General features: G+C 36.2%; 1 protein-coding gene across 5 annotated transcripts in view; it reads right to left on the minus strand.

Moving 5' to 3' along the window:
- The window catches only part of ARAP2 (ArfGAP with RhoGAP domain, ankyrin repeat and PH domain 2), a 224,507-nt gene that overhangs the window by 156,989 nt on the left and 54,083 nt on the right, over positions 1-13,435 (minus strand). For all 5 annotated transcript variants that reach the window (XM_056802513.1, XM_056802512.1, XM_007496580.3 and 2 more), the window contains exons 5-6: positions 9,748-9,836; positions 7,290-7,640 (exon numbers count right to left, since the gene is read on the minus strand). In XM_056802513.1, the coding sequence (XP_056658491.1) occupies positions 7,290-7,640; positions 9,748-9,836 (440 nt within the window). The remainder of the gene's footprint in view (positions 1-7,289; positions 7,641-9,747; positions 9,837-13,435) is intronic.

Consider the following 13,435-nt stretch of genomic DNA (forward strand, 5'->3'; position numbering starts at 1 on the left):
CCTCTTCAACCACATTTGAAATTTTAGTCATCCTTGAATCTTCCAGATCCTTCCACATCCCTGCCACTGTCCAATAAGTTGCCATGGCCTACTGAAAGAAACCTGGCAATATTTCTTATTCCTTAATTCCGTTCCCCTTCGTTGCGAGGCCTCTAGTTCAGGGGCTAATGACTTTTCAATTTAATCACAATAATAGCTCATCTCCTAACAGTTCTCTCTGTCTTCAATCTCTCCAGACCCTCCTCCAAACTATAGTTAATGTAATCCTCATACCAAATAAACTTTATCATGTCACTTTCTTATTCAGAAACCTACAGTGGCATAGTAATAAAAAAATTATTGACCTTATTTTCAAGACTTTCCTGTCTCTCTCTCTCTCTCTCTCTCTCTATATATATATATATATATATATATATATATATATATAAAGATATATATATATATATATATGAATATATATAAATAACCTGACTCTAATCTACCTTCCTAGTGCAATGCTGTACTATTCCCACTGATGAATTTTGTTTTCTACCCTAATTGAACTATTCACTGTTTCCTATTATTCTCTTTACTACCTTTATTTGTTTTTATTCATGATATCCACTATACCTGGATTGGGAAATAGACTCCTCACACACACAAATATACACAGAGCTCTAAATGTTTAAATATTTTTCTTTCAAAGCTCAAATAAAGTTTTATCTTTTCAATAATGTCTTCCCTGACCTTCCCAGAAAAATATAGATTAAGATCACTTTCCCTTTTCAAATCTATTTTATATAGTCTTTTATACCTCTAATTCCTCCATAATCTTATACTAATTCATATTATAGTTAGCTCTATTTATGTCCCATCCTCTTGGCTAAAGACTCCTTGATATCAAGAACTTAATCATTTTTGTTGTTACTCTTCCCAGCTCCCAGAATGTTTTATACCTGAAAGGCTATCTAATTCGTCTTATTGAACAAGAATCTCCTCTATCCTATTCTTTATAGCAGCCATCTAACCTTTGCTTTAAGGCCTCCATTCCCTTAGGAAATTTGTGGGGTTTAAGTTGTTTGGTTTTTTTTTTTCCCTTTTGACTTCACACTGAAATTTGCCTCTTTCTAGCTTCTTCACATCCTTATGTCTTTGTTAATTTTTTTCTTAAACTATCATTGCATCCTCCAAAAGTGCTTTAACTTTATGACAAAAAGAAAAATGGTTTGATGGTTCTCCTGGTGTTATTGTGCTTAAGGAATTTTCTAACATTAGCAGAGCTTTATTCATTAAGGGTTACTTCCTTCAAAATGATGAAAAAAACTTAACCTTTCCCTGTGCCGACCTAAACTCTTATATGGGTCTGTAGACTCTTGCACAGGATGAAACAATGAAAATAGTCAAAGAGATGGTAGATAGAGACAGACAGAGGAGAGAAATAGAGACAGAGACAGAAAGAGGAGACAGAGATACAGAGATAGGAGAGAGAAGAGACAGAGAAAGAGGGAGACAGAGACAGAGACAGAGAGAATGAACAAGCCCAGGTCTAAAAACATTTAGCCCATTATGCCATCTATTCAAATGAATATTATGTATTGTTTAAAACAGATTCTTTGTCATGCATCAATTAAATAACTCTTACTGACAGTCTGATTTGAGTCCCACCCCATGCTACATTATTGGGCAGAGGTGACCTTTGGGCGTTTAAAGGCATGCCAGCATTCATAACCTTTAGAAAGTCAGAGAAAGGCAGATTATCCTTCAGAAAGGAACTCAAGATCCAAATAGTTCAACCTATAACTCCACAAAGATCCCAGTAAAAACACCTTCCATATGTGGTCCCTGAGCCTTCGCCTGAAATCTTCCAAACAAGTTTTAGCAGACGCTTACTGAAATGCTAACTAAATTGAACTCGATTCTGTTGGCTTTACAAAACAAGCCAGGTCTCTGCCCCAGGACTTCCCACAGAGGCTGCTCTCTCTCAGGTGTGGCAAGCTGGGGCCCAGCAGCAACCTTTGAGCCTCCAGGGGCTCCGCTGGGCACACCCTAGGAAACCAGTCCCCGGTTTCTGCTACAGCTGGGAAAACACCCGAGGCTGTCCCAGTCTAGTTCCTCCTCAGACCTGCCCTACTCATTGAGTCCTTGCTGGGTTTAAATCGGTGTCTGTGACCCCTGGCTTCCTCCCTCTCCCTGCCTCCTGGCACTATCGCCCGCTGGGGATAGCGGCTCCTGGGCTCTCCGTCTCCAAATATTCTGCTTGATGGGAGCGTGCACTTTCCTTCAAGGCCAGTTTAAGTGCTCGTCCCGGAGGCTTGCCTCAGCTCCCTTCTGCCACAGTTTAATCGATGATTCCCCAATTGTGTGTGTCGGCGACGGTGTCCTACACAAGCACCCCGTGGGTCCCACACAAAGAACATTTAATGGGCAGGAGAGGGATGATTTGTGAGTGTGCATGCAATTGCCGGTGTGAATTCTGCACAAATCGTAGACCCCTCGTGGTTTTAACCATCACACAGTGAGCCTCATCCCCTCAGAGCTTCTCAAGGATATGGAAAAAGGTAGCAATACCCAACATGCACGTGTAACAAACAAGTAGGAAAGAGAGTTGGGGAGGGATTTTCAGACAACTGTTGGAAATGTCCGGTTGTTCCGAATACAGTAAGATCAACAGGAGCCAAATGCATGATGGGGAAGTCAAAAAAGGCTAATAATGCGGTCTTGGGCTCCCTTAAGATTATCATAATTTCCAGGAATGTGGTTATAATAATAACAATGTAACACTCTGCTATGATCAGACCAGATCTGGAAGATCCAACCACAGTCTCAAAAAGAAAGAAACTCACTTGGGGAAAGACTTTGAGTCCATTTCATGAGGATCAGCTGAAGGAACTATAGGGAAAAACTCAGGGAGATAGGACAGGTGTCTGGGAATATTTTTTAAATTGTCCTGTTGAAAAAGCTATCTAGGCTCAATATCTGAACCTCCTCCTCTTCTAAACCTCCGAGAATGCTAAGGCCTAGAGAGTTAAACCATTTGCCTCAGATCACAAAATTCCACTTTTAAAGACCCTTCCTTTCATCACTTCCTGTGCCTTCCTTCCACTTTTTCATGGACCAATTATAGCTAAAGCTTTGCTTAGGCCTGCCCAGGGGGCAGTCAGTAGGTTCTGATTCATCATCCACTTTCACACATGTAGGTCTCAGACCTCCCCATACTTAAGGATAAGTAGTGTATATAGGCTTATGGTGATTAAATCTAAAAATTGGGCAGGGGAGAGTTAATCCCATCTTCACACTAACTTGAGATTTGAACCTTTGGTTGATGTTCAGTTTCCATTGTGTCCAGCTAGGTGACTCCTTTTGGGGTTTCTTGGTAAAGGTAGTGGGGTGGTTCACCATTCCCTTCTCCAGCTCATTTTATAGACAAGGAAACTGAAGAAAACAGGATTATGTGACTTGCTCAGGATCACACAGCTAATGAATGTCTGAGGCCAGATCTGCACTCAGATCTTCCTCATTCTAGACCTGGATGTCCAGGAACCCATTCACCAACTTACCCATTACTAAACCTTTTGTCATCTTTTTTTTTTCCTCTCAAGTATAAGGGACAGCTATCTTGAAGGGGTAAAGAAGAAAGATATACTGGGAAATGTAGGTGATGAAAAACCAATGATATCAATAAAATGTATTCTAAAAAAAACAGGAAAAATAGGTCAAGCCCTCAATATCAGTTCTTGAGTGGCAAAGAGAATTTTTCCTATCACGTCATTTCTTTCCTTCTACCACCCACCATCACTACCACTTGATAATTTTATTTAATGAAGTGAGAGATAGTTTGTTTGTTTTTTTCCCCAAGACAAAAATGCATTTTTAGGTCATGTGCTTTCTAGCCAAAGGCTTAAACAAACACATTCTGTGCCTTCTAGATGTACTTTTATCCATTCAAAATTCTGTTATAATTTTCAAAGAGGTCTTAAAGAGGATGTTAAACAGGATCCACCTTACTCTGGGATCTGCCTAACTTACTCCACAATACAGTATGACATACCATAATAACAACAATGCAGTATGATATAACAAGAGATTTAACTCAGAAAAAGAAGCCAAGGTTTTGAGCCTCACTCTAGCAATAAACTGTTTAACCTGCCTCACCTGAGCCTTGATTTCCTTAATTGTCAAATGTCTCTATGAACTATTTCAGCCTTAACATTTTGCAGTTCTATATCAAAATTCCAAGTAGTATCTTCCACTATAGAAGGAAAATCATCTAAGGACACAGCTGTCCATTGTCTACATGAACAGAGAAGTTATGTGTGGCTCATTTATTAACCCTACAACTCTTCCTCTACTCTCAGCCTTCTGTAAAAAGCAAATTCAAAAAGAAAACACTTGCAGAAACAATAAAATATTGCAGAGCTAATGAAGAAATAAAGTTAACTGTTAATTTCCTAACCAGCTTCAGTATCTTCCTTTAATTGCTCTGGTAGACTAAATATAAACTGAGAGAAAAAAAAATGTATGAACACAATTAGTGTGGTGGCACCATAAGATTTGTTGAATTTAAGGAATGAAGAAAAGTCTTGATATTTAACCTCAGGTTATGTTTTCTGCAGACATTTGTGCAATTTTTTTGTCAAGTAAGAAGTATTATGCCTGATAAGAGTGGGATGGCTTGGAGGACTTCTGGGACTCAGAAATGGAATGGGGCAAGTGCTAATTTTATAGCTAGGGCTAGAGTTATATTTGAGTTCTTCCATTCACTCATTTTGATGTTCTTGATTTTGATGTTTTAAGAAGAATTAGGACATGTGGCTTCAGTTCAAAAATAGCTATAGGGTTACTGCAATATTTTGATGCTCTATGACTGCTGTTGTGGGTAATCCTTCCACTCGGTCAGGTCATAACCACCTCCATCACTTAGTAGATGACCTTTAAAAGTTGCTGTGGCGGAATTTTCCATCACCTTATAGCCAAGCAAGTGAGAAGCCTCTCCAAATTTAGCTAAATTAATCTTCAGATAGCAAATATGCAATCCATTATCAGACCCAGAATAATGACATTTGAATCACAAAATCACAGGAGAAGTGAATCTGCACCTAATGAATCAGCTGTAAACCTCAAATTTCCTTAGACTTATAATTGTTGAGTATTATCATTAAAATTTTCTTCAATTTGAGCATTGTCATTAAATTCCCAATTCCTATTTCTATAATTCTGGTTTCTAAAGTTCTTATTTCTATATTCATTATAGTTATTTCCATAGTCATTATTATAATTTCTAGAATTTTGGTTTCTATAACCATTATCATAATTTCTATAGTTATTATTTCTAAAACCATTATTAAACTGTGTATTCCTTCCAAACATCTTAAGAAAGGTTCTACATTCCATCATTTTGTGGCCCTTCTTCTCACAGAAGTGGCAAGTAATGGATTGATAATTGGATTTCTGGAGAGGGGCAATTGTCGTTGGTTCATTATCATGCCCACTTTCTAATTTAGTTATCCTATCTATTACACATCTCATTTTTTTTTTCATTTCCTCCATGTCATCATTATTCTCTTTCTCCTTTTCTTCGTTTCCCTTAAAAACATATATAGCTGTTTTTCGCAATTCTTCAAGGTCCATATCTGACCATCTTGGGCATTGTGTTTTAAAATAATTTTTAATTACTTTGCAAGAATTATTTACAAAGATTCTTCTAACTTGTCTTAAACTATTCTCTTTATTTAAGTCCCAATCTAAGTATCTGTCCCCAAACTCGATAATTCTGTCCATAAATCTGGAGGGTGTTTCGTTTTCCTTTTGCTTAATTTTTTCCAGTTCCATCCACTTATCTGTACTGTCCGCACATTCCTTCATGGCCGTGAGGATGGCCTCTCTACAACGGTATAGTTGTAGATAGTCCTCAGGATTATTATAGTCCCATTCGGGATCCTGAGATGGCCAATGTGCTGCATTACGCCCCCGGGTTTTGTTGACATGAGCAATTATTTTATTTTTTTCACGTTCACTTAAAAAAGCCTGTAGTAAGCTCAGACAAAATGCAAAATACAGTTTATCTTCTGTACAAAAAGGGCGGGCTTCACACTTTACAAGGTGGAAGGGGCTCTGATTGGGGGCAGGGCGGGGCTGAACCTTTGCACGTCCTTTTTACTGTCACAAAATAAGCAAAACATGTTACTCCTGGAAGATTAAAAAAACACTATTTTTTAACTGAGTCATTTTGTAGAACATTTAGAAAGGATCTCGCTACTGTACACTTGTACACTGTACACTTGCAAATTTAATAACCTATTATCACCATTTATCCAGAAACTAATTATTAAAAAATAAACTTTATTAATATTATTTGACTTAATTGAGAAATCATTTATTTTAAGTATGCCATTAGGCAAATCACATTTTTTCCAGGAAAAAAAGGAAAACATTGATTAGAATATCAATATGGAATTTTGAGAGTAATAGGGGCTTCAAAGATCTTTTCCCTAAGCATCTCACCTCACATAGCACCCCTCAATATCCCTGACAGGTGATCTACTCTTTACTTAGGTACATATGTCATGGAATGCACTATCTTATAAGACAAGACATTTCATATATAACTAACTTTTTTATTTCAAAGTTCCAATCATCTTTCATATTTAAAGTCATGTATTTCATATTCCTATCAATTACTTAATTTATTAATAAATGGAATCTTACAATAAATTAAGTAAATGAACCCACTGAAAGCATAAGAAATATTATAGACACAGAAAGGGCAAGCCAAGAATAGTCACATTCTAAAAAGTCACTAGTAAGACTAGTTAGACATAGGTGTAGCCAAATAAGTAACAAAGACACTAGAAAGAACAGACTAAATAAATCTCTTAAATTAATATTCCAAATACTAATTGGGTTTTAAAAATCTCTTTTCTCAGAGGTGGTTTTCTTTATTGTAAATTAATCTTTATGTAGAATAGGAATCAAGTTTATTTGGAAACGCTTGGACAGCCAAAGTCTGATACGTAGACTTGAAATGACAGTTTTCAAAAGAAGTTGAGCTTTGGGGCCTTAGGTTGAATTATGTTAAAAATTAAAAGGAGGGCTCAATACTATATAATTCCTTCCCATTCCAGGAAGAAAGAGAATAGATAAGTATGAATACAAACAGCCAACAAACATGAGAAAAATAATTCATCATTTCTAACCAAGTCCAATAATTCAAAGGTATAAAGATATATTTAATACTCTAACATCTTCCCATCAAAATAAATTTCCAAATCAGAAATTATCTCAATAGATGCAAGAAATATCTGATTACATACCCTTGAGGAGAGAGTTTATCCAACCATCCAGATTTGACTTTTTTTGCTGATGATCCATAATAACATGCATACGGTGATATGGAGTTTGAGGTCAAGGTTGGCTGATCAACAAATCCACTAATAGAACTTAGTGGATAACTGTGCCTGTTAGCAGCCAAGTCCAAACTCCCTTTTTGAGCCCTTGACTTGGATGTCTTAGAACTCCTTCTTCTTAAACTATTAAAACATTCTTCCACTGTGGAATATTCTGACTCAGAAGCAGAATCTAATGGAAAAGCAGTTTTGTCCTCTCGAGGTATCCAAATATCTTCTACTTTGTCTTCACATGTTTTCATTCGGTTATCATATATGCTGAATGAAATAATGAAAAATTTACCAGATTGCTTGAAAGAAATAAGCACTTCAAAAAATTAGTAAATTTCCTTAAATGCTTTATAGACCATCAGTCACAAAAACAAAAGATGGAAAGAACCTTGACGGATTAACCTTAATCCTCAGCTAGTTTGCTGTGTTTCATTTTGCTTTTTGAAGACTTTTAGAGTCTAAAACTTCTCTCAGAATCCATGTCCATGAAAAATCTGATGACTAATTCACTATTTTTAGTTAATGTGAAGAGCAATGATCTCCTTTATCTCCTTTGCATATGCTTGGATACAAGTATTAAGCAGTCTCTTTCCTTTCTTTTCTCTTGGATGAATAATTATTATTTCACTAACATTATTTTATAGATCCTTATTTTCTAATATTGTAGCCATGTTAGTGGCTTTATTCTTAGCCCACTCAAAGTACTTCACATCTCATCTTAATAAAACCATTGTTTCACTGCTAAGAATTATAACTATTGTTTTGCAACTGTAAGAAAAGAAAAACCAGAAAAACATTTTTCCTGCTCATCAGGTAATGAGAAAGGATCAATTCTCAACAGGATGATAACAGTAGAGGCAGCTTTAGAGAACCTAGTGATGAACATAGTTTTATCTAATTACATGACTACAACCAAAAACTACTGAAATTCTGTAAATGCTTACAGTTCTGTGAAGTGGCCAAGTTAAATTTATTACTTAAATAGTGATATTTTATAATGTAAAATAACTTATATAGTACTTAAAGTTTGCCAAAACAACAGAGTAATTGATAATGTCAGCTATTTTAGCACCTTTTTATAGACAAGAAAACTGAAGCTAAAAGAGTTTGAGACATATGCATAGTTATATACTTAAAACATTTTCTGTCACATATTTGACTTTGATTGCCTGGTTCCAAATCTAATGTTTTTTCCACTCTACCACATTGACTCTCTTAATATCTTCTATTTGCACAGCAGTTCACCATGAGAAAATGATTTACACTTTGTTTTATTTGATGCTCATCAAACTCAATAAATTAGGTATAACATCTATCCCTGCTATTCCACATGTGAGGAAAGAGAGGTTCCAATTTTTTGAGGTCATGTAGCAAATCAAGAAAGAGGGCATAAAGATGAGCTCTGACTCCAAGTGTCAACTCTCTTTCCAAGAGGGAACATCTATTTCAATAGAGGGTAGAATATTGGGAAATAAGTGTTAAACTGATGAGCCCTCCCCACAACATACATTTCTCCGTTAAAATGCAGTTATAATGAATATTTCCACCATGTATTAAGGAGGTATAATCAATGATTTAATTTTAAGGGGAATTTAAAATTTTGATAGGATCATCAAAAATTTCATTCAGATCAGGCAATAATCCAGAGTAATTAGAAAATTTAAGAGTAATATCCATTAAATATTTTTGCAACCAAAAAAGTGTTTTAGAATTGTGAAATTATTATTATTAATTCACTACTGAATTGGATACAGTGTAACTTTTCTCCCTTACTTGGAATATGTTCACACCAAGAATAGCTGTAGGGTCAAGAAGTCTTTTTGCCACCTCCATCAAGATTTTCATTCCAACACTGAATACAGAGATCTGTACCTAGTTTCATAGAAACCCCAAGCTCAATAATTCAGTCCAGTCTCCTGGTAGGTGTCACATGTAGTATTGTCTACACTTTACAGACAGGAAATAAGAGGTTTATAAGTGAGGTCACTTATCTGTCATGGTAAAGCTGGAACTAAAACCTCCTCCCCACTCCTGGCCCTGTTCTCTTTCCAATATATCATGATGTCACTTGAAAAACAAGTTGCCAATTGTAACGCAGCATCAGTCACAAAACCTAGGGCTCCTTATTAAAATAGGTACCAACCATCATGCTAAAAAAGTCCCTACAATACTTGATGATTTTTAATAACTCAATGACCAAAAGGAAGACTTTCAAAAATTTAGATTTGAAAGGTATGGCCTCAGGAATTCAAATGTGGCTATTTTTCTCTAAACCCATTTCAACCTACACAAAATAATGAAGTTTTAAATGTCATACTATAATTATTTCATTTAAAATAGAAATAAAGTATTCTCTTAGGTGCCGATTGAGTACCTTGATTGTTCAAAAAATGAACTCATTTCAGGACCTGCTTCCTTTTTAATTTTTTCTTCAACAGTCCAAAATTCATTCTTCAAGGATTTCTGTAAGATGCAAACACACAGAAATAGAAGTTTTTATTTGTTTTAATGGGTTAGATATTAAATATGAGTATAATAAAACTATCACAGTGTGGCCAAGTCTTACTTATACTTGACACTGACTTTAACATCAAAGTACTTGTTATACTTTCATTCAATCAAGCACATATGAAGCACCAACGCTGGGTCAGAAACTGTGCCATGGTCATATGGAAATACATTTTGCATGACTTCACATGTGTAATCTATATTGAACCACTTGCTTTCTCAAAGAAGGCTTAAGGAAAGGAAAGAATGTGGAACTCAAAAAAATTTTAAAATATTAAAAAATTGTTTTTATGTAGAATTGAGAATAAAATTAAAACTTTTTAAAAAATTAATGTGCTGGGGTTGGAGATACAAAGAAAATATTACAATAGTCTTGCTTTCAATGAGTTTTTGAGTGAAACGGGTAAAGACAACAAGTGTGCATATATGAATATACAAAATATGTACGAGGTGATTTGGAAGTGAAGGGATGGCATTAGCTGCTGGGAATATCAAGAATATTTTTATATAGAAGGTGGTGTGAGATGCGAGTTTTGGAGAAAATTAGGCATTCTGAGAAGTAAAGTATATTCCAGGAATGAGGTACAATCTGTGCAAAAAACATGAACATGGGAGATGAAACATTAGCTGAAGAACATTAAGAATTGTTTTAGTGTCATGGATGGTGAGAACTATTATTTAATGAGGCTAGAAAAGTCTGCTGATGCCAGGTTGTAAAGGATTTTAAATGGCCAACATAAAAATGTGTATTTTATCCTAGAAGTAATAGAAAAACATTAGACTTTATTAAATAGAAAATTGTAAAAAATAGTTTGGGGAGAAACTTCAGGCAGTGAGAGCCTCTGGAGATTACCATGTTACTCCAGATAAGAAATGAGGAGGATCTCATACCGGACAGTGGACAGAAGGCAGATGACAGAGGTTAAGGAGGTAGAGATGACAGGATCTGGTAAATGATTGGCAATGTGGAGTGAGTACTAGTAATGGTGGCAGCAAGACTGCCAACCTGAGTGACAAAGAAGCGTGATGCCCCTGGTAGAAACAGGTAAGTCTGGAAGACTTGTGTATTGGAGGGAAGGGGAGGGGAATAGATGATGAGTTCCGTTTTAGGTGTATTTACTCTGAAATGCTTCTAGGAGAGCCTGGATATGACCAAGAGGCTGCTGATCACTCAGGATGGGAGTCACACTGGAGAAACACAAGCTTAGGTGATCAGGACAAGTGAGAGCCTCCACAGAGCCCTGAGTGTTGAACAGGAGGTGGATAATGATCCATCAAAGTAGACTGAGAAGGAGCAATCAGAAAGGCAGGAAGACACAGAAGTTAGAACCCAGGAAGAAAGGAGAGTCAAATGTGGAAGAGAGTTTAAGAAGTAGAAGATTTGAGAAAAGGAGAAGAATAAACTGAAAGAAAAGTGCAATGGCCTGGGAAAGTGTTTAGGCATGAAGGATCAGAGGTAATTGAATGGAGGAAGAAAATTTGAGACTGAGTAAAGTACAAGAAAAGATGGCGGCTATGATTAAGTAGATAGAGCACTGAGACTAGTCACGAAGATTCAACTTCAAAGCTGGCTTCAAACACTTACTAGCTGTGTAGCCCTGAAGAAGTCACTGAAACTGTTTGCACTAGAGGTAGCTCATTGGCTCAGTGGATAAGGTAAAAGATCTGGAGTCAGGAAGACCTGTGTTCAAATCCAGATCCAGACACACAATGCATGTGATCCTGGGCAATTTACTTAAGCTCTGCCTTAATTCACTGGAGAAGGAAATGACAAACTACTCTAGTATCTTTGCCAAGAAAAATCATGAAGTCAGAGTTGGACACAACTGAATTGATTGAACAACAAGTAGGCACAGAGAAAGATGAAATGACAGAAGGTTATAATCAGAGAAATGTTTCAGCTTTCTAAATGACAGACAATATACCATGGGAGTTGAGAAACAAGAAGTTGCTTAAGGGAACACGAACCTTTATGTAAACAAATACCACAAAGGGATTTTTTGAATAATTCTCAAAAGGTTGTACTTTCTGATAAATCCCCCTAACTTCTATATAACTGTCATGCTGCGAAAATCTGGTATCTGAATAATTTTCATTATCAGATTCCTTCCCTGATTTTATCTTCTCACTTTTTATACCAGCATATCACTTTTCAAGAAAAATAAAAGGCTGCATTAATAATGAGTAGCAAAGAGATCATCAAATATTAAAGGAAAATATGGGAAATTAGAGTTTGCGGGGTCCTCAGAGGTCATTTAACTCAGTACATACGTATATAAGAACCCCAGCCTAGCAGATAATTGGCATTCCAACCATTGTCTGAAGACCTGTAGAGAAGGGAAATGTACTTCCTCCCTAAGCACTTGGGGTAGGAGCAATAGCCTAATCCCTATGCTCACTAAAGTTAGATACATTTTGCCTTAAAAGGGATTGAGACCATTCTCAAGTCTTGGTTGGCCCAGATGACCAAAGGTCAGACTACACACATCACTTCCTGATTACACAAGTATAAAGCAGCCAAGAAGCAAAACCATTCTGGTCTGCATGACCTTGGAACTCTTGGATACTCTTGGAAAACTCCATTCAGGTAAATCCATCAGGTGCCAACAATTCTACCCTTCTCCTGTTATGGCTCAGTAAACCTCCTTTTGTTAATTGGTGAATGATCTACAAGTGTCTCACTTTGTTCCAATAGCAAACCAGTACCTCTTTCCATTTTTGATAGTTCTATTAAGATCTTCCTTACATTAATGTCTAAGTCATCTTCGTTGCAAGAAATTTGTTGCTGTTATGATTTACTTCATTCCCATATCTCAATAAAGATCAATCTTTATAAAACGTTTATGTTACTAGCTTAAGGTGATTTTTCACATCTGAATAAAACTATTTTCCTTTCTTAAATTCACTTTACATTTATAAGCTCACTTTTGGCATTCTTTGTCAAAGAATATTACTAAAACAATTGCCATGCAAAAGAAGATAAAATCCTGAAAAGGAAATTAATTTTGCGATGTACAGGAAGCCAAATGACTAAGGTGGTCCTGGTTCATTCCTCGTGGTGGAACCCAATCCACCTATACCACTACCCTAGAAGGTTTATTTGCTGGCAATAGCTGCTTCTAGTCATACTCTATACAGAATAACCTGGGTGGGTATTTCCAATTTCAAGATCTAGAAAAGGATTTCCATAACAGTTTATTGGAACTATGATCACCTCCAAACTCATATTCCTGCTGAAAGTGATCCAGGAAGCCTAAAGCACATAGTAAAATGTCTGGCACATGGGAGAACTTAAAAATGTGTGTTCTCTCCCCTTCCTTAATTACTCCCTCCCAAAATAAAAGCCTCTCAAAGGCAGGGTTATTTCACTTTTGTATGTATATTCCCAGAGTCTAGCATAGTTCTTAGTAAATAGTAGTCACTTTATAAATGCTTTTTAATTCATTCATTCATCCCAGAACAGTTGATCTGGGTTACATAAGTCACAGAAATGTAATTGTCCAGACTGACCTACTATCACCTAAAATTGAGAATTGTTCAATTGATTATCATTA

This window comes from Monodelphis domestica, chromosome 6 (genome assembly GCF_027887165.1).
Source record: "Monodelphis domestica isolate mMonDom1 chromosome 6, mMonDom1.pri, whole genome shotgun sequence".
Taxonomy (NCBI): Eukaryota; Metazoa; Chordata; class Mammalia; order Didelphimorphia; family Didelphidae; genus Monodelphis; species Monodelphis domestica.